The 21,252-nt window shown below is 40.7% G+C and overlaps 3 protein-coding genes across 6 annotated transcripts; 2 read left to right on the top strand and 1 right to left on the bottom strand.

Annotated features, from left to right (window-relative positions):
• The first annotated feature begins 51 nt into the window (after positions 1-51).
• On the top strand, positions 52-2,161 carry pla2g12a (phospholipase A2, group XIIA). Its single transcript, XM_089006221.1, has 4 exons — positions 52-362; positions 924-1,000; positions 1,242-1,407; positions 1,673-2,161. The coding sequence occupies exons 1-4, from the start codon at positions 71-73 to the stop codon at positions 1,789-1,791; spliced, it is 654 nt and encodes a 217-aa protein (XP_088862347.1). The 5' UTR covers positions 52-70; the 3' UTR covers positions 1,792-2,161.
• Positions 2,162-4,118: 1,957 nt separating this feature from the next.
• Positions 4,119-8,138, top strand: LOC148892451 (caspase-6-like). Of its 2 annotated transcripts, none has more exons than XM_089005979.1 (8): positions 4,119-4,202; positions 4,478-4,525; positions 5,867-5,909; positions 5,992-6,141; positions 6,204-6,280; positions 6,426-6,601; positions 6,671-6,821; positions 7,663-8,138. In XM_089005979.1, exons 2-8 carry the CDS (start codon positions 4,492-4,494, stop codon positions 7,896-7,898), a joined length of 867 nt encoding a protein of 288 aa, XP_088862105.1. In that variant the 5' UTR covers positions 4,119-4,202; positions 4,478-4,491; the 3' UTR covers positions 7,899-8,138. The 2 variants fall into 2 exon arrangements, with proteins under 2 accessions (XP_088862105.1, XP_088862106.1); XM_089005980.1 differs by having other exon boundaries at positions 4,133-4,202; positions 4,481-4,525.
• A 39-nt stretch (positions 8,139-8,177) lies between these two features.
• On the bottom strand, positions 8,178-17,266 carry LOC148892450 (calcium uniporter regulatory subunit MCUb, mitochondrial-like). Of its 3 annotated transcripts, none has more exons than XM_089005978.1 (8): positions 16,938-17,266; positions 13,400-13,457; positions 12,787-12,954; positions 12,271-12,378; positions 11,759-11,919; positions 10,648-10,770; positions 10,452-10,568; positions 8,178-9,271 (listed from the first exon to the last, which is right to left on the bottom strand). In XM_089005978.1, exons 1-8 carry the CDS (start codon positions 17,037-17,039, stop codon positions 9,194-9,196), a joined length of 915 nt encoding a protein of 304 aa, XP_088862104.1. In that variant the 5' UTR covers positions 17,040-17,266; the 3' UTR covers positions 8,178-9,193. The 3 variants fall into 3 exon arrangements, with proteins under 3 accessions (XP_088862104.1, XP_088862103.1, XP_088862102.1); XM_089005977.1 differs by having other exon boundaries at positions 10,648-10,851; positions 12,787-12,951; positions 16,938-17,265; XM_089005976.1 differs by having other exon boundaries at positions 10,648-10,851; positions 16,938-17,262.
• Positions 17,267-21,252: the final 3,986 nt, after the last annotated feature.

Raw genomic sequence — 21,252 nt, 5'->3', positions numbered from 1 at the left:
CCAAAATGCTGGAACGCACCATAAATCACGTGACTGCCTCAAACCCGGAAATGAAAGCTTCCCCGAGAAAATGAAAACATTTGAAAATGCCGACAAGACGACGTGTACAGCATTAACGCTATCTCTCAATCGGCTATTGTTTACACTCCAGCTGGTCATGCTCACGATAAACCATGTTATTTTTGTCCTGGTTGTATGTGCGACGTCCGTATGTTGCTGTGAACAGAAAGCGGAGACTCCTGATTGGCGAATGACTCTGAAAACTATCCGAAATGGCATCCATAAGATCGACACGTACCTCAACGCGGCTCTTGATTTGTTCGGCGGCGACGACGGCTTGTGCCGTTACAAATGTAGTGACGGTAAAGTAGATTGTCAACATCGTATATGAGGTTTTGTCGCTGTATTTCTGTCTCTTCTTGAAAAACACAGACAATCCGTGATACATCTGCATCTGCAGGTGCCTCCTATGTGTCTTTTGAACAAACTGTGCTTGTCCTTTTTCGTCGTACTTTCAGATGAAGTGGAAAAAGTCAACATTTGTTTTGTAAAGCACTGAATAGAATTAAAGTACAGATATGCACCTTGAAATTTTGGCAGTTAAAGTATAAAGGCGTTTGTAAAATAAATATTCAAGTACAATACAATACACTGAAAATGTACTTTGTAATCTACCATTATAAAGTGGCTTGTTAAATAAAGCATCCATCACCTGATTTCTCTTGGAGAGAAGCAACATAGGTGCTCTGTGTTAATTAAGTCTGGCCCTTTTAATTAAGTCTGGCCCTTTTAATGAGTCTTAAGCAGCCTAAATACTGTTGCGTTAATATTTCCGCTGTTCCTTGAGTGGCATATGTTGTGGATGTGTTTATCAAACACAAAGAAATAGTGGTAGCCCGTTCACCTTTGCTCTCCTTTCCCAGGTTACAGACCGGTGCTTCGTCCCGGGTACAAGCCGCCACCACCTAACGGATGCGGGTCGCCGCTGTTTGGATTTCAGGTAAAGCTATTTGAATTTGTATGAAAGACCACTTTCAAAAAGGCAGTGAGAAAGTGGTTTGTGATACTGCAGCTGTTGGCGGAAGCTTATATGGTTGTCTATTTTTCCCATAATTCTGGGTTTATCTTGCTGTGAAATAGTGACAAATGAAAATCTCACTGTTTGTCAAATTTCTTCCAATGACAGAAAATCGACAGGTTGACTCGTCATTGGTTTTAATGTAAAAATATCTTCTTTCCAGTTCGACATCGGTATTCCATCCATGACGAAATGCTGCAACCAGCACGACCGCTGCTACGACACATGCGGCAATGAGAAGCATGACTGCGATGAGCAGTTCCAGGATTGTCTGGAAACAATTTGCAAGAACGTGCAACGGACACTGGGATTGGCCCAAAGTGTTCAAGGTAAACGATCCATATACGGGAAGAGGCGGGGGTTACACTCTCATTTTATCAATAGAGTCAAAAGGCAAATTCAGTTTTATTTATATAGCTTTATAGAGTATAGAGTTTAATATTTTTTTCAGGCATATTTGTTCAGTCATCAGTTCTTTGTGATTTATTTATGTATGTATGTATGTATGTATGTATGTATGTATGTATGTATGTATGTATGTATGTATGTATGTATTTGTTTATTTACTTGTTTATTCATTTATTTATTACACAGCGTGCGAGACTGCGGTGACGCTACTGTTCGACGCCGTGATGCACTTGGGCTGCAAACCATACTTGGACAGCCAGCGGGGGTCGTGCGTGTGTCAGTATGAAGTTAAGAAGGAGCTGTGATCAAGTTGGTGGATGGACATTTCATTTGATGACCACAGGGGGTCCACAAATTAGACATTTCTCAGGGATGAAGCTGCTGTTCTTTTAGACACTAGACTGCGTGAATATTTTTTCAGTGATGATCCTGTAAACGATTAGAAATGCATTCAATTATTTATGTCACCATTTGTGTGATCATTTATGTCATTTATGTATGTTGTGTGCTAAGAGTGAATTTTCTGCTCAATTCCCAGACACAAAAAAACGTCTAAGCTGACATTAATCAATGTTAAAGCTGTTCAATTTAAACTATTTTTTTTTCAAATCCTTATTTGGTCAACACAGAATTTGGCCAAACGAGGGAAGTGAATTAAACGCTGTCTAATTGCCACGAGACGAGTTATTGCTTTTCATTGCACTTTGCTTCCTCCTACCGGTTGGTTTTGGTACTTTGTCAGCTACCATTTGTTTTGTGAGTTCTCACTAGTGATGGGAATTTCGGCTCCTCCTACTTTTTTGACCCATTCTTGGACTCCAGCACGTTCTTCGTTATATATGATTCTGGTATGATTCTTTGAGAAAGTGTTTTCAAAATCAGAAGCCTTTAGTAGCCCAACAATGGGGATATTTCCTGCTTCGAATTGCATAGATTGTGTTGAGAGCCATGAGTATATTTTATGAATTCTTTGTCATCTACAATTGAAAATGGCTAAAAATCACTTGCAATCATTTTACACACTTCAGTATTTTCTTTGTAGTGCTATCAAGCTCTGTCGTCTCCCTTTCCTGTTTCATGTGCTACTCACAGTGTGCTTCTGTTTCTCTAACCCTCCCCCTTCTCACTGCTGCCTGTGTCTGTAATTCTCCCCTCCCTCCTCTTCCACAGATCTTGACCAATCACGTGCGGCTTTAACCGAAGACTAGGGGCGGCGAATAGAGGGCAAAAAAGTCGGTTCCCATTTCCGGCTCCTTTTTAGGCTTGTTCGCGAACGACACATAACAAGTATTGAGCACTAATCGTGGATTTGTGGTTTTCTTTTTTCCTCGTCTCACATTTTAAAAATTGGTTGAGATGTTTCAAATCCCAGGATGTACTTTGCTTTAGTTAAGTGCAATCGATAAAAAAACACAAAATGAATATACAGTAAAGTCTCGTTATATCGATATCGGTTGTATCGATAGTACTGCTTATTACAATACTATTTCTATGAACGCAAGGAGAAAATTAAATGCCGCAGGATCGGATATATCGATAGTCCGGTTATATCGATATTTTTTCCGACTCCCGAGAATATCGATATAACGAGACTTTACTGTAATTCATTAAGTTTTGGCGTGTTTGTTTCTTCTTTTTTTTGGAACAATGAGTTGGAATGCCTCCCTTTTTCTAGCAAAATAACCTGACAAACATTTTACACGCGGTATGCTCTGTTGTCACCGAATATTACAAACATTATGAACTACTGTACAGTCTGGTGCATTACGTTTATTCCAAACCCGACATGTATCCATGGCAGAACCTGTCAAACAGGATGCACAAGAATTTACAATTGAAACAACTTCACATTTAAAGATAGATGGTTAGTATGAGTCTTACCTAAGTAAACACTCAACCCTGAGGGAGGACCGACTCAAGAGTTGAAAACTGGGAGGAAAGGAAGAATGCAGGGCACTTTTGCAAACAAAGAAGCTAAAGAGCTGCAGAGAAGGCGGAAACGCGGCAACTGATAGAAGGAAAGATCAAGGGCGGAGTCACACCTGGCAAATGATATATTCGTGTCATTGTGCTTTTTAAGTATTGTTTTCATTACAAGCCACCCACCCGTATGCAAAGCAGCGTCAGCCGAACATAAAACTTGTTCACTTGGATTGGCTGTTAGCTCGCAAATCGTTGCATTGAGAACGTGGTAGCCTGGGTGTGTTGAGCAAATACTGCAGAGTTGTGCATTTTATTGCATGAAACTTATAACTGCTGATGGTATAACGGAGAAATGTATAAAGATAACAGTTTAACGATAAAAAGGACGCACGTGGAGGAAACGATCATACAGGGGGAAGATGTGGAAAAGGAGACAGCAAAAGAAGCTTGAAGTGGATGAAGGTAGCAGGAACAAATGGAAAGAGGCGGAGAAGAAAAGACAAGGGGTTGTTTTTAGAAAACAAAGCGAAAAGTTTTACAACAACAGAAGATTGAGCCTTTCTGGAGGCGACTGAAATCATCGACTACACTTCACTGCTTTTATTACATTTCGAACTTTGACTTGAAGTGTACTACGGAAGCGCCCTCTTAGATTGGCAGGTCGTTTGGGCCAATCGACTCACATCTCTTGACCAATAAGCGCAGGGGAGGCGGGGCTGATTAGGGTACTGTGAGGAGTTGGCAAACTTGTCAGTGGGAAGGTGGACTCGAGAACCAAACGGGAAAGTTACAGGTAAAACGACATTTACGCGAGTGTGATATATATATTTACGTGTATATAAATGTGCCTATATGCGTTATAATAATAATGTATTTGGAGGAGGAAAGACCCGAATGTTTCTTTTGAATCAAAGTTGAAATAGTTGTCGTCAGCTGCTCAACGATACAATTACTTGGTGGCTGTCGCGCCATTTTCGTATAAAAATGTTACGAGGAGGACTGGTAACATTTCAGGCGTATTTTAATTCAATGTTCACTTTCTTTCTTTCCGGACTTCTTTTGTTCTAGCAGCGAGCGTTGCAATGATGCACCACACGACTGTCACAGACAGGACGAGTAAGTGATTGACACTAGCTTTTTATTAAAAAAAAAAAAAAAAACATTATTCGAGGGTGTTCAATGTCATATTAAAGTATGAGTTGGTTCAACAAAAGGAAATGGGGTGGGGGGGATTTGAAAACAAAACAAAAAAGTATCATGCAAGAGTTAATCTGACCTGACTGTTTATAACCTGAAAATCGTTCAAGGGAATTCACGTATAAAGCAGGGTTCATATTCACGTTATCGGTTATTATGAACCAATACACAGGAATTAGATTTAGGAATAAAATATGACATATGGTTTGGTTAAGATGAGCTTTTGCCCTTTTCTATCTACTCATGGGTATATCCACACATTACATATCATCATAGAATATACTGTAACGGTGTCTAAAAAAAGGGTGAGGTTTGAATTTTTAATATCCATCCATTTTCCAGGCCGCTTAATCCTCATTCGGGTCATGGGGGTTGCTGGAACCTATCCCAGTTATATTTGGGCACTATGCGGGGGACACCCTGAAATGGTTTGCCTGCCAACCGCAGGGGACACAGAGACAAACAACCATCTGCGCACACACTCACACCTCGGGACAATTTGGAGTGTTCAATCAGCGTGCTATGCATGTTTTTAGAATGCGGGAGGAAACCAGAGGACCTGGATAAAACCCACACGGGCCTGGGGAGAACATGCAAACTCCAAACAGGGAGGCTGACCGGGTCTTGAAGTCACAAAATCTGCCGCCTAAGGGCCGCCCTCTAATAATAATAATAATAATAATAATAATAATAATAATAATTAGAAAAGAAATAATACATTATACTAATCATAGGGAATGCATTTTATCTCCTGAAGTGGAGGATGAAGTAATCCCCTCAATCTCAGGGGATTACTGTACCACTTTGGTGGATTCATATGGAAGACCCTCTCAATTTTTAATAGTCCTTTGTAAAAACGTGCAACAATGTTGATTATTAAATCCTGTGCAAGCAGCACTCGTGCACCTGTAATTGATGCCAACCCCCTCCCAAAAAAACTCCTGCAAGTTAAATCAGAGCTGTGAGCAGCTGTAAAAGGCCCTCACAACTCTCACCACTATCCAGTAAAGTCTTAAAATATGAACGTTTATGCCAGGCCTGACGTGTTTCTTGAGTTTTTGTTCCGATTTTGAGACTCAAGAGTAGCATAGTTTTTCTTTGATTTATTGAGTTTTTGTTCGTGTCCTTGCGGAGAACAATACAAATATTTATACAAATATTTATTTAAAAAAATACAACAATGGGGACCTTGCAGTTGTTGCAGCTCGGGCCCTAAAAAAAGCCTCAATGCCACATGTTCATGTTTACGTCTCATTTCAGGTCAGTATGACCAGAATGTAACGGAGACGGATGCCTATAAAAGGTATGCCGCTGGCGACATCCTCAAGAAAGCTTCGGTTAGTTTACTTTTTGCCTTTAATATTAAGTGTTCCGTGTTCACACAGAGAAAATGTTTTGGACCCCGCCGAGGAATACAGGATGGATTACAAACGACGAGGCCAGGCGCTCATTTTTAACCAGGAACGTTTCTTCTGGCGCCTTGGCATGAACGAACGACACGGCACAAATACTGACCGTTACAACCTAGAGATCAGGTATAGTCCATCTCCATATCCGCCAAATCTTTTTTTGCGATGTGTTGCTTTTTCTCTTTCAGACTGAAGGCGCTCAACTTTGACGTGAAGGTTTACGACAACTACAAAAACGAGCAAGTTCTGGATATAATCCATAAAGGTGGTTGCCGAAAAAGTTTCTTTTAGCTGGTTATGTCTGCTTCTTAGCAGCGTTACTGGAATTTGCTAATCCATATTAGGATTGTTTGTCCTCTGTTCTCAACGAACGTTTATGTTTCCTATTTGTCCACCTCTTGTCCGACTAGCCGCTGAGGATAATCACTCGGATTCGGATTGCTTCATACTCATTTTCCTGAGCCACGGCGAGGACGAGCACGTGTATACATACGACGGCAAAATTAGCATTCAGCACATTACGTCGCTTTTCAAAGGCGACAAGTGCCAAAGCTTGGTTGGGAAGCCCAAGATCTTTGTGTTGCAGGTACGCACCTGGCAATTCATCAGCGCAATTTTGTTCGGATAGATGAAAATGAAATTGTCACAACGGCAGGCGTGTCGCGGAGATAAACATGACGATCCCGTGGTGCCTTATGATGCTGTGGACAGCGAGTTGAATCATAGCGGGGTGGTGGTCGACGCCAGCGCAGTTCACACCCTTCCGGCCGGAGCCGATTTCATCATGTGCTACTCGGTGGCGGAAGGTGAGTCACGAAACCTACAAGTTACCTCAAATGAAAACCTCACGGGTGTCAAAGTCAAGGCCCAGGGGCCAAATCTGGCCGGCCACATCATTTTATTCAGCCCGCAAAGGCAAATCAAGCATGTCAAGTTCCATGATGCTGGCTATAGTCTGAACCAAAATGTCAAATTGTCATATGAAAACCACAATAACAGTCATTATTATTTACTTCAGATTTGAAAACTAGTCATTCATCAATTTTTGTATACTCTGCATCTAATATGTGGAGGGGATAAACTCATTCACTGCCAGACGATGTGAAAAAATGTGTCCACTACATTGCCAGGGTTTTTGTCATTTTCACTCAAATTGCAGGACCCACAGAATATTGAGTTTTCGGACTACATAAACATTCAATACAGCGTAAGAAACATTTGACTCTCCTGTTCCATCAAAAAAAAAAAGAGTTACTTCCCAAGTTACATGGGTCTGGAGTGATCTGAGCTTGAAATGGGGATGGCTGTACAAAATACAATACAATACATATTGATTTATGTAGTGCTTCAACAACAGCTGAAGCTGTAACAAAGCGCTAACTTGGATAAAAGGCCAATGCTGCCCCCTCATGGGAGGGTAAAACATTGCCAAAGATCTGACCAGCGCTTTATCGGCACCCCACTGCAAGAAAAACCAAAACCCGAACAAATTCGGGAATTGCGCTCCATGCCATGCTTTTCAATTCCCAAATTATTTTGGGAAAAGCAGTGAATGAGTTAAAACATTGTAATGGCTTCCCCAAATTCATAACATCCCCCATTTGAAGGCATTTGTCTAACCGTCATGTCCGCGGCATCCCACTTAAGGTTACTACTCACACCGGGATACAGCCAACGGTTCGTGGTACATTCAGGATCTTTGCGAGCTGCTGAGGAAGTACGGCGACTCTCTAGAATTCACCGAACTCCTGACGCTCGTCAATCGCACCGTGTCGGCGAGGAGCGTTTGGGCATGCAGGGACAGGGAAGCCATCGGCAAGAAACAGGTGCCCTGCTTTGCCTCCATGCTCACCAAGAAGCTTTACTTCCGCCCTAAAAAGTAAAACCATCCGGCACTTCTCCGGTCCATTATCAAGCGCTTGACAAATTCCTGTTTTTGCTGACATTCTCTTTGGCTTAATTTTCTCTCACATTCAAATGTTTTTTGCGTGAATGTAAATACGACAGTTAAGCTCAAGATTTATGGAAAAGGGCTTGCCAGAATTTTTGCTGAGTCAATAGACCGCCATTACTCAACAGTTCAGTTAGTACAGTGCCTTTTGGAGTCTTGGGGGTCTTTTTTTTTAATTAAAAAACAATTTTTTTTGGGTGTGTGGGGGGGGGGGGGGGGGGGGGGGGGGGGGATACGCTGTCCAATTACTGACACAGTACGTTATGGTTTATCCAGGAACTATTTTTTTTCCCTTCAAAAATTAATTTTCCAAAAAAAGCAGTCAAATAATGTGGAACCCTTCTACTGCTCCAGAAAAAAAACATCATTATCTATGAACCGGGAAGTAGTATTCAGATAATTGTGCCCATATCAAAAAAAATTAAAAAAGCAAAATTTACTTGTTCTTTTTTAAGATTTTTTTTCTGGTGCTCAACTCATAAGAAAAATCTTCCCCTTTCGTTACATTAATCAAAATACGGGAAGCTGTTCCTTTTTATGTATTCAGAGCGTGCTAACGAACAAACACGTGATGCAATATTTTTTATGGAATGACAGTGATTTTAATTATGACAGCCTTGAACACGCCTTTTTCTTGATCTAAAGTTTACAAATCGGTGCCCCTGTTAGGGTTGTTTAACCTTTTATTGCTGTCGCGTGAAAAAGTACATCTTAACTTGACACTTTATGACTTTTCTTCAATATCCCCCCTCCCCTACAAAAAGGGAATTTATGTATTTGCTTGTGTTTGTATTCATCTTTCAACTTGTGTGAGTGGTCAAACTTGTATTCAAGAATATGATCTTTTTTTCCTTTTCCTTTTACACCCAAAACCACAGTTGACACTCATGATGACTGTAGCTCAGGGAGTATGGGTGTGCGCATTTAAAAAAATAAAAATAAAAGATTCACTGTATGACTCAGGAAAGAAGCAGAGCAACTCGCAAATTCCAATCCGGTTTTAGTCATCCGTCTCAGCGCAGTTATTTGTGACAAAACAGATGCAACAAGTACGTTTATTTCAATTTTCCAGTTTTTTTGTATCCGTCCCGCACACCCATCGCCTCCTCCAAACCCTCCACCATCCAAGTACAACAGTCATCAATATTTGTGATTAAAAATGCACTATTATGAAAATAATTCTTAAATGTTGATTTTTTTGGGGGGAGGGGGTGCGCTGCCAAGACATCATGCCTTGGGCTGGATCTGTTCAATGGGGAGTTGAAGCTGTGTTGGATTGCGCAGGCGTTTGAGGTCATCCTCCACCTGGAACATGTGGAGTTTTATCATAAATACAGCTAAATATTTCATTTGTGAAATTAATGTGTATAAAATAGATTAAAAACGTGGTTTGATCCAAATACTTTTATAACTTTGTAACGACATTAAATAACTTTTTCCTGGGACTTGGGAGACAATTACCAGTAAATGTCTGAACATTTTCAATTGACGCAAACATATTTCATTTGTGAAATTAATGTGTATACAATACATTAAAAAATGGTTCGATCCACATACTTTTATAACTTGGTTTGTAACAACGATAAATAACTTTTTTTCCTGGACTTTGAGGAAAATTAAATGTCTGACAAATTTCGATTGGTGCAAAACGCCGTTAGTATTGAGCCTCACAAATTTTGTCTGGAGGGAAATTGGATAGGCCCGCACGCTAACGAAGCGCTTATTTTTTAATAATAATAATACATTTCATTTCTAAGCGCCTTTCAAAACTCTCAAGGTCACTTTACAGTCACAGGATAAAGGTTTCTGGGTGAGCAGCGGCAGCCACATGCGCCAGCGTTCACTCAACCCCAAAGTAACTCAAATAGATAGAAAGCTAGCTAGCTAATGGATAGCTAATAAATAACAATACATTTCATTCATAAGCGCCTTTCAAAATTCTCAAGGTCACTTTACAATCACAGGAAAAAAAAAATCTGTGGGTGAGCAGCGGCAGCCACACGCGCCAGCGTTCACTCAACCCGGAAGTAACTCAAATGGATAGAAAGCTAGCTAGCTAGCTAGCTAAGAGATAGCTAATAATAATATTACATTTCATTTACAAGCGCCCTTCAAAACTCTCTTTACATCATAGTGACAAAATGATCGCAAAATGATCATAACTAAAAAAAGTGTCATTCAAATTCAAGTTTCTGATATTAGCTACCCTTTAGCAGAGTTAGCGCATCTTTACATTTTTCTTAAATTATTTATTTGCACACCGTCTGCCTTTTGCCTGTGTAATTTCAACCTTTCTTTTATGTCACCAAGCCAAAGTGGTTAGGGCCGAAATAAAAAGAGCAAATTTAACAATAGCAGATAAGATAGCAGAATGCGGCAGTGTGTGGGGGGGAAGAAAACAAAATTAGCATCCAGCAGACAAGACCTAGCTTTGCGCTGCGTCTTGTTCCATGGCATGTCTGCGCTTGTTGCGATGACAACATACCTGAGCCAACTCATCTTTGAGTTCGTTGTACTTTTCCACATTGAACCTCTTCTTGCTCACCCCCTTGTAGAAGTAATTCAGGAATTGTCTGTCTTTCGCATCGCCATAGACATAATCCTGAAAAAAAGAGGAAATGATATGCAGAGGAAAAACGACCAAACAATGGAGTAACCCAGACGGAATTTGATTTGCTTGCCTTTTTCGTGAGGACAAAGTAAGCAAAGGCCCCCATGCTGGTGGCATAGGTGACAAAATAGGTGACGGGCTCCATGACGTCCCACGAGTACACCCACCATGTGAGCCAGGCCAGTGCTCCGCCCTGCACGGACAAAAGCGCCAAACCCGTCCAAATCGCCTTGGATGTTTGGAATTCGGCAGTTTGAGACAGCTGTGCCTTCATCTGGCCACGTGGTAGAGGAGCATCGGTGATATTTAGAGACAAGGGGGGGAAGGGGGAGTCATTTTTTTATGACAATCTGGAAGTCACCATAGTAGCATTGACGTGTATTCGCAACATGGAACTGATCTTAACTCTTAACTCATTCGCTGCCATTCCCGAATGTATTCAGGAATTGAAAAGTGTGACGTGGAGCGCCATTTGTTCGGGTTTTGGCTTTTCTTGTGGGGCGTGCCAATAAAGCACTGGTCAGACCTAGTGATGTTTTTTACCTTCCACGAGGGGGCAGCATTTGCCTTTTGTCCATGTGCGCGCTTTGTCACAACTTCAGCTATTTTTTTTTGCGCTATATAAATCAATATCTATGTATTGTATTGTATTTTGTACAGCCGCCACCACTTTGAGCTCATAACTCCAGACCCATATACCTTAAGAATTAACTATTCTTTTCTGATGAAAGAAGAGAGTCTAAGGTTTCTTACGCTGAATTGAATGCTTATCAGAATCAGAGAGCCTTTAATAGTCCCACAGCAGGGACATTTGCGGTTCTAAAAAAGTCCTAATATGCAGTCCTAAAACTGGATCCTGCAATGTGAGTGAAAATGACAAAAAACCTGGCACTGGAGTGGACACATTTTTGCACATCGTGTGGCAGTGAATGAGTTCAGTAAGTGCTAAATATATTAGCCGTTCTTTGCAGAGGATAAAGAATGTCACCTATGAAGTACAAAAGGCCTTCTGACATATTTGACGACTAAACTGAGCTACCTTGTAATCATAAACATTCCACAAGTTCAGAACATCCAAATGACCGTGAAATAAGTCACATGCTGCTTCACCAAACCAGGAACACATGATTATGATTATTATTATACTTTGGTTCTGGTGGGTATCAAATGTTTGGGGGCACCTTCTCCAAGGGGGACAACTCCTGTTTGAGGCTGTCCAGTCTCTCCAGTAGGTGACGCTCTTGAATCAGTTGGTGTTCAGGCAAGTGAAGGGCCGTGTGTAGCAGGTGCACCACATGCTTCATGTCGTCCAGCTGAAGGGCGTGCTCACTGGACTTGCACACTGGCGAAAATAGTGGATGAGATATATATATATATATATATATATATATATATATATATATATATATATATATATATATATATATATATATATATATATATATATATACACACAGTAAAGTCTCGTTATATCGATATTCTCGGGAGTCGGAAAAAATATCGATATAACCGGACTATCGATATATCCGATCCTGTGGCATGTAAATTTTCTCCTTGCGTTCATAGAAATAGTATCGTAATAAGCAGTACTATCGATATAACGAGACTTTACTGTATATTTATTTTTTTAAGCCTTCGCATTAGAACAAGTCGTTCAGGTTTGAAAAATTTGAGAGGGGACATGTTTCTGTACCTTTTTCTGGCGCATGAACATCATACACGTTGTTGTTGATGACTAGTTTGAAATGCTTGTCTATCAGCAAGGCTTCGATCAGCGTGTTGTAGGCCACACGTTCGCCATCTGTGCCGGGAAACGCACGGAAACACAAATTATTCGTGACAATGGCGCGGCAATGGTAAACGAATGAAAAAATACAACTTTCAAGACTCAATATGACAAATTCCGTGACTGGATCTAAAATCTTCAAATCTATTATTCCTATTAGGCGTTGTGGGTTTCCATTGCCCAGCGGTTTCTATGGCAACTTGATTTGTGAAGCATTCCATTCGAGACTGTCTCGGCTCTATGTTTGTTTGCATTATTTTGCTAAGACGTCAGGTGGGTGTAACGCAAAGATTATGCGTTCGCCCACAGTCAATTTCAACTCATTGGAAACTGGCAAGCGTCCAAATGACTTACCGTCCTGCAAATTAACAAAAGTCACATAACCAATCACACTATATGCCAAGCAGAGCGAATAGAAGGTACCTTTGGAAAGCACCGTGGCGGTGGCGCCGGGGTCTTCCCTCTGTAGCTCGCCGACCAGGTTGCCCACCGTCATCAGCATGGGCTGGAGGAAAAAAAGGCACGTCTCGCTCCTGCACGTTAATGGCACCTCCAGAGCCAGGCGCCCGTGCTTGTAGGTGAGCGACACTTCTGACAAAGTGAGAAAGAGTTGCAGTTTTTTACTTTGCTACAAGAAAACCCGAACAAATTCAGGAATGGCGCTCCACGTCATGCTTTTCAATTCCTGAATAAATTCAGGAATGCCAGCGAATGAGTTAAGTCGCTGTATTTATTTATTTATTTTTATATGTCATGGCCCACTTGAGCATACATGAAGCCTAAATTGGGTGACTCAAGTCAAATTAGTGACTAAATGTTAAATTAGAACTGAAAAATAAATATATGAACTAAATTTAATGAAGCAATTTTTGTTAAAAATGTTCCACCGAATATTATATTTCTTGTGCTGAAGTAAATATTGCAAGGGAAAGGGACCATAAATGGCCCACAGTTGATCTCTTACTATTATTATTATTAAACATTTTTATTGTATTATCGCCAGTAGATGTCATAGTAGTGCAGTAACAATCTTTACCTGAAGGGGGCGGGCGTGTGCTGCAGAACACAGCCTGACAAACTCCAAGTAGAGGCACCTGGAAAAACCATATAATTAGATTAGATTACATAACCTTTATTAGTCGAACATGATCTAAGAGCGTTTCTTTGCCACCTGGAGGAACTCACAAGGATTGGAATGCAAACAAAACCGAAAAAAAACAACATTTCTTTTCTCCATATATTTGAATGGATGGAATTGGTGAAGCGCAGGGGTCAATTTGATCCCAAGCTGTTTTAACTCTGGGGAAATCGTATCTGGGTGAGCATGACCCAACAGCTCCACACCTACAAGTGCAGAGTTGATATGTTACGGGGATGGCGTGAAAAATAACTTTCAGCAAGAATTGTCATATTTTGAAAAAAACTAATGTAGCTATCAACCAACACACACACACACACACACACACACACACACACACACACACACACACACACACACACACACACACACACACACACACACACACACACACACACACATACAAGATCTCTCAGTTCCCCCATCACCATTTGTCCTACAGCAAGCATACCGTTCAATCAATATCAAATTAAAAAAAAAGAGGCCACCCATGGTAAAAAGAGCAGAGAAGTGATTGGCGTTCACCAGGTGGACTCAAATGTTAAAACATTACTCTGGCGGAATCCTAATTTTGCCTTGTAACAGCTACTTGATTATGCAAGCAGTGGCCCCATCGTTATTGATTTAGAATGAGGGCCAATAGCCCCATGCACTGCTACCGACTGTGAGCTAAAAAAAAAAAAAAGACTTCTCCGATTTGACCAGAAAAGTTTTATTCAGGATTAAAATGCATACAGTTACTCAATAAATGATTACAATTTAGGTGCACTAAATCAAAATGTTTCAAAAAAAAGCTAGCTAGCTAAAAAGAAGCTAGATAGGTATCGAGCTTGATACCTCGATAGATAGCTTGATAGCTAGCTAGATAAATAGATGGATAATTATAAAAAAAATAAGTTATTATCCCGTGACTATAAAGTCCTTGAGAGTTTTGAAAGGCGCTTAGAAATTAAATGTATTAATATTATCATCACAATGGCGACTTAGCCTTTTACGGCGAGCCATATTTTTAAAATCGTTGAGCTATGCTCCTCGCACGTATGGGTACAGTAGGCCGATCATTCATTTCAATAGTTTGCTGTAGCTTGCAGGGTAGCGGGATTGAGCCGCAAAAGCCTTAAGGGGTGGAGAAAAAAACAAAAAGTTAGAGCCACATAGAAGAAAATTCAATTATTCCCAGCTGTCATTGTGATGAAGTGCAGGCAGCGCAGCGTTGATCCCAGCAGCTTTGGCTCGGGGAAAGCGCAGCGGGTTAACTGGAAATTGTAAAAAAAACTAATAAGAACCACAACAGTTCTACACACTCAAGCGTAACATCCACATTATTGTTGTTTCATCCCATGCTTCAATGATCAACAGGAAGCAATCGTCAACCCCAACTCAGATGGCACGATGTGTGAAATGTGTGACATGGAGCGGCTTTCCCGAATTTGTTCGGGGGGTTGTTGTTTTCTTGCGTTTGATAAAGCGCTGGTCAGACCTCTGGCAATGTTTTTTCCCTTCCACAAGGGGGCAACATTTGCCTTTTGTCCATGTTAGTGCTTTATTACAGCTTCAGCTGTTATCAAAGCGCTATAGAAATCAACACGTTTGTATTGTATTGTATTGTATTTTGTACAGCCGTCCTCATTTCAAGCTCATATAACTCCAGACCCATATAACTTAGGAATTAACGTTTTTTTTTCTGATGAAAGAAGATAGTCTAACGTTTCTTACGGTGCATTGAACAGTTATGTAGTCCTAAAACTCAATATTCTGTGGGTCTTGTAATTTCAGTGAAAATGACAAAAACCCTGGCACTGGAGTGGACACATTTTTTCCACATCGTCTGGGAGTGAATGAGTTAAATGTCCACAATAGACCGGTTAAGATGACTCCTTTTACTACTAAAGGAATAGTTTAAAGCATCCCAGATCATGTTCTTCAACATTTGTTCCCTATAATGTGAAAATGTGACTTGTACAGTGACTCAAGTGTGACACAATAAATGAATATTGCTATGGGGGGGGGGGGCACATTTATGAGTGAATCAGAGGTCATAGCCAGTGTGCAGGAACAAACTCAATTGCTCCATTTTAATCAGTCTGAGAGGCAAGAATGAATCTTGATAGAATGCATACTTTGCTTCTTTCTAGCACTCTCAACCGGGTAGGCCATTACTGCTGATGGATATTAGACATCGGTCCGCCCTCTGCGCCCTCTGATAGTCATGGATGATCACAGTGGGGAGCGGGGGGGGGGGGGGGGGCACTTTAACAGTCAATCAATAAATCAGAGGCGGGAGATGCTTCGGCACGGTGTGAGAGTCACTTTATGGAGAGTCTGGCGCTTGAGCATTCTGCTGAGGTATTGCGGCGGTGTCCGAGGAAAAAATGCATTGGGCAAGGCCGAACATTTATTTTAGTCTAAAAGTACATTTTAAAGCCTAATTGCGGTTTGTGTTCCGTGGCGGGGGCACAGACCGAAAAGTAATTGAACGGCCACTGCTTAGGTGAATGTCTTACACTGTAAATCCTTGCACACTGTCGTTATGGATATGAATAATTTATTGGGTTCTGTTTGCCATCCACAAACAGTAAAAAAAACTGCTAATATGCTACTACGTATAGTAATGCTTAAGAGGCAAAATAGCTGCTGAGCCACTTTACAATGTTGTGTTTTAAGTAGATCATGTAATAAAAATAATCATAAAAATTATACTAACCAATACGCTACAGTATATCACCACAGTGCTCATCCGTGAATTTGCGAGACACGAAATGTTATAATTCCACCATAAACAGTGATTGTTGTCAAACATGATCTCACAACTTCTTTTCCTTTCGGCTTTTCCGTTCAAGGGGTCACCACAAAAAAATAATCGCCTCAGTTTATGTTATTCAGGAATAAAATGTGCACGAAATGTATCAATACAACAATACGGCTTTAAACACAAACTATCACTTTCCTATTAGTCAAAGCTTTGGCGTCATCTTGGAGCAACTTGGGGCATTATAGTAAGGGCACAAAAAAGTGTAATTTGTTCAGCAAATAACTGGAGATGTTGGGGGAAAGGGGCAAGTAGGTACATTTGGAATAGCAAGCAAGAATATATTTGATGAATGTTTTTTTTTTCAACTTTCGCTTTTATCCTAAGGATATAACATTATTACGTGTTGAGCTCGTTTTAATTACATTATTTTTTAACGCAAATGCACTTTCGATACGCCCCTCCCACATGTCAAATGTATATTATTTCGTCCAAGCAGTTGAAGTATTGTTGCAATAAAAGGTAAACATGAACAACTTTCAGTTTAAAACTCCCTAACTCCGCTGTTTCGGATTCGACTCGCAATTTCGACACTTTGTGCGTTTCGAATCCGCCGAAAAACACTCGTCTTAGTTTTGCAAACGTGCGAGCGCCGTGACCGTCACGAGGAAAGAAACGTCCATTTACCTTGTGTGGAAACGTCGCCGGGGGAAGCGTTTTGAAAACCGGTCGACGAGAACCGACACTTCCCAAAAGTCTCCCGGCAACTTTGCCGACGATCGAAGCCATTTTCAGGCGTCTAGTATTCAGGAACCTAGTAGGGGCATTCTGGTTGGAAACTACACGCCTTTGTCCGAAAGCAACTAAAAGTGGCTTGATAGTGAGTAGAAAAACAAAACAAAACACAAAAGATTTCTCCCTCCTTCATAAGTTAAGGAATGTCGTAGCAAAAGCAGCCTGGATAGATTGAAGAAGACACAGCCCAGTTGAACTAGCATTTCCTCTTCCCCTCCCTTTTTTGGCTGCACTTGGCTGCTTTGCTTGTGTTTGCACAAAACAACCGACAGGGAGGAGAAGTGAGCGACCAAACGACTCAGGCAGTCATTTTTGGGGTGTAGGTGCCAAGCACCTAATCTGAATTCGAGTTGCTCGTTGTGAAGACGACAACGTCGACAGACTCGACACGGTGAGTATTAAAAATTCAAAAGCATCTACGAACCACGCAAAATCCGTTTAGAAAATGCTGGCGGTTTTACAAACGACAACAAACTAAACATAAATAAAATGACCCCCCCCCCCCGCTAGTCGAAACAAGGCGATTTTAACCTTTGTTGAACATACACGAGCAGTCTTGCGTTGACTTTTTAAATGTTTACACAAAGCAGGACAAAACTTAAAATGGGGTTTGATTTATAATACTAAAATTCTTTTTTGTGGCATTGTTTCCTTTCCGGCCTCTCATGTTTATTTCCACTGTTGCCTTCCTCACCTCACCCCCCCTTTTTCTGTTCATAATTAATTTAGTATGTTAACTTGATATTTAACCCGCAAATGGTCTTTGGCTGCACGATTTAACTGTCCAGCGTTAGTGGAATTTTACTGTTTAATGGGTCATAATGAGAAAAAAAAATCACATTTTCACTGCTGTCATACCAATAAGCTGTTTTTTTTTTGGGAGAGCCTGCACTGCCAAATTAAGCAACCCCCCAAAAAAATAACACTATTTCTGAACAAACCATTTTGCATAGGTAGTCATGTTCTCCAACCGGGAACCCGATGGAATGCCAATGATAAGATCATCTTGACTGGTAGAAAATCCAACACCACTTTCAAGCGAATGCCATACCACACAGTGTAAAACCCAATGATGCAGAGGGCAAGGAAATTTAACATTTAGAATTACGTTTTCATCCTCTCTGGTGTCGATAAATGACGGTGGAAGGAAGTGCACTCGCCTCCATGTCATTTCTTTAAATCAGGCAATGCCTTCTCAAACCTCCCCAGACGTTTGCCTCTACATTCATCAATAATGTTTCGTGTTTCGTGGTGCACTTGGCCAAGAACCAGTCATTTTCCAACGTCACTCAGGCCGGAGTGCCCTGTCACCAAACAGCAGATGCTGTAAATTGCACTGCCAGCATAAGCGGAGAGGGGTTTTGATGGGGGGGCCGAACACCAATCTGTCTCCACATACATAACTACTTAGATATGATGTGCTTTGAAAGTAAAAAATTGGAGCCAGCGGCCGTATTGCCAGGTCATCAATACGACAAGTCTAAGTACGACTGGATGTGACCAATATGCCTTTGGCAAGCAGGTTAGATTTCCCCCTTTTTAGGAGCCCACAGGTCCTCATTTGTTCATTTCTTCATTCGAAGGATGGTACAAGCTATTGCACAACTAAAGAAAATAGCTGACTCCCTAAGACTCTATTGAATTTATTGTCCACATTAAGCCATGAGCTGTTGAAAAAAGCGCCCCACTTCATTTATTTGTTAGTTTTTTTAATTCAACAACTTCTTGCTGATCAATCAATTACAGAAAAAGATTGGTGCAACATCTTTGATGTTGCTCGTAACCGATGAGTGTATGTCTTAGTGACGTTTATTGCCTTTTTAGTCATGCAGGCTAGCCAAAAGAAACGTGTACTTATGCCGCCACCTTGTGGTCGTGTCGTAGTACTAAAGAAACCCTAACACGGCTGATTATGGCGTCTTTCTAAAAGCTCCAAAAATGCGTTTTAATGAACGGCTCACTTATTTTGTCACAGTTTCATTTGTCTGCTTCCAATCCAGGCAGTGTGGGTTTAATCCCCACTCTGTGGAGAGGAAATGCAAAATTAACCGTTTAATTTCTTTCATCCAAGTTAGAAATTAAACAGATTGAGAAATTAAACAGACTACCAATTTTGAATCTGTGACATCCAAATTTATTTGCATTGTATGCCAACTGTTGCATTCTTCATTTGAAAGGTTTTTTTCAGGCCATCAAAAACTGTGCTGTCATATTTGTGCTGCCAAAAAGGTGCAACCGTTCAGCACAGTCTCCTTGATGAATGTCGTGGCCCAAAATGCTTAAAAATAATCCGTATCCATTCCACTACTCGGGCGCCATCTTTTACGTCTTTGTTCGTTCTTAGGGTTACTCCCTTACTTCCAATGAGTTTAGATGCTTTTTTTCAGGCAACTGCCTGACGAAATCAGAGAAGAATTCGACATCTGGGTGAATAATTTCCTTGTTTTGGTTGATTAAAAACGTTTTTTTGTGTTTAATACCTGTCCAAGATGATTGTCTCATCCAGTAAAATAGTGGGTTGTAGTTGAGGATGCGTTTGTGTGCATGTGTGTGTGTATTCTCGGAGAAGAGATAATCAAATGCATGGAAATATGCAGGACCATTTTCTCTTTGAAGTGGCAGACGGGGGCTGCGTTCAGGTAATTGTGCCTGACAGAGCACTGGTAATGATGAGGCGAGTATATGTGATCAGCTACTGAGCTGCTCGGCTAATTGACCAGGCCGCGTCTCCTTTGAGCTTCTTTTGTTATTATTAATAAATAATCCATATATAATTCACACGAGTTGGACCTGCAGTGGTAATTGAGGGGTCTGTTTGAATTTATGGATCCTTCAACAGCAGATTGTTGGATGCAGGCCTTAGATCTTCAAACAAATGTACAGTGGGACCTTGGCTTATGAACTTAATTGGTTCCCAGAGAGAGTGTGTAAGGCGAAAAGTGTGTAATCCAAAAATTAATTTCCCATAGGAAACTATTAAAATGAGAATAATCCGTTCCCAGGTCCCCATAAAACATAATTTTCTACTTCCTAATTCTCTAAGCCTTAAAATGACACAAAATACACTTTATTTTATGTATAATAAATGTGCTATAGTATTATGATTAAAAAATACACTGTACTGTACAATAAAGTCATTTTATTTACCTTTGTGATGGCCATTAATGGCTTGATGGAATGGAGTGTCCGGTTTCCTCAGCATTAAACACTTGATGAGGAACATAGGCTTCTTTCACCATCTTGAGGAATGATCCCTTGGAGGTGCTTTCTCTGTGATAATTGTGTCTAGTTATTCATCAGTTGTGATCTGTTTAGCTGGGTTGATAGCTTTTTGCATCAAGTGTACAGATGACTTGTGCGGGTTATTTGTGGAGCCTGATTGATGAGGTAGTTTAACCTTGCAGTCTACACTCTGCTTTTGAACTATAAAAGTTGAAATGGGTTCAAATTTCACTGTTTTCTATCCATTTACTCACTATTTCACTTTTTTTTTCACTTTTCTTTTTTTGTTTCAAGCTCTGTCATCTCCCTTTCTTGTGTGTGTGTCTCACTCTCTCTCTGTCTGCCTGTCTCTTTAATGTTTAACCCCCCCCCTCACTGCTGAGTTCTTGACCAATCATGTGGTTTAACCGAAGACACCATTTTGTTTTTTCGAGAACAGCCTCACTCTCTCTCTGTCTTTAACCCCATCCCCCACTGCTGCGTTCTTGACCAATCATGTGGCTTCAACCGAAGACTGGGGGCGGGGAATAGAGGACAAAAACAGTGGCCACCATTTTCTTGTTAGGAGTACGGGCTCGTTCGACACATCACTCATTGTGTCAGCTCCGTGTGTATCGCGAAAAATAGTTCGTATGCCAAGGTAAAATTTTCATAAACGTAACGTAAGCCAATGGGTTCGTAAACCGAGGTTTCACTGTATTATCAAGTTATATAGCGATGGGGTGGATAATGAGTTCCTTATTTGTTGTTAGCGAAGAAATGACTCAGTGTAATGTGAACATTCAAGGAGGCCAAAAGAGAGAAAAGCCCATGTTTGATGTGTTTCCATTAATGTTTTCACTTTTTAATTGCTTCACACACAAAAAACAACTTTGTCAGAAGGATTCTCATTGGCAGACCTGGGGGGAAAAACACTTTAAACAATGTAATGTGCGTAGCGCGGCACATACTAGAAACATTTAAAATGACTCCCACAATATTTTTA

This window comes from Hippocampus bargibanti, linkage group LG10 (assembly GCF_051943395.1).
Source record: "Hippocampus bargibanti isolate YZ-2025 linkage group LG10, ASM5194339v1, whole genome shotgun sequence".
Taxonomy (NCBI): domain Eukaryota; kingdom Metazoa; phylum Chordata; class Actinopteri; order Syngnathiformes; family Syngnathidae; genus Hippocampus; species Hippocampus bargibanti.
This window is presented reverse-complemented; position numbering and strand designations above follow the sequence as displayed.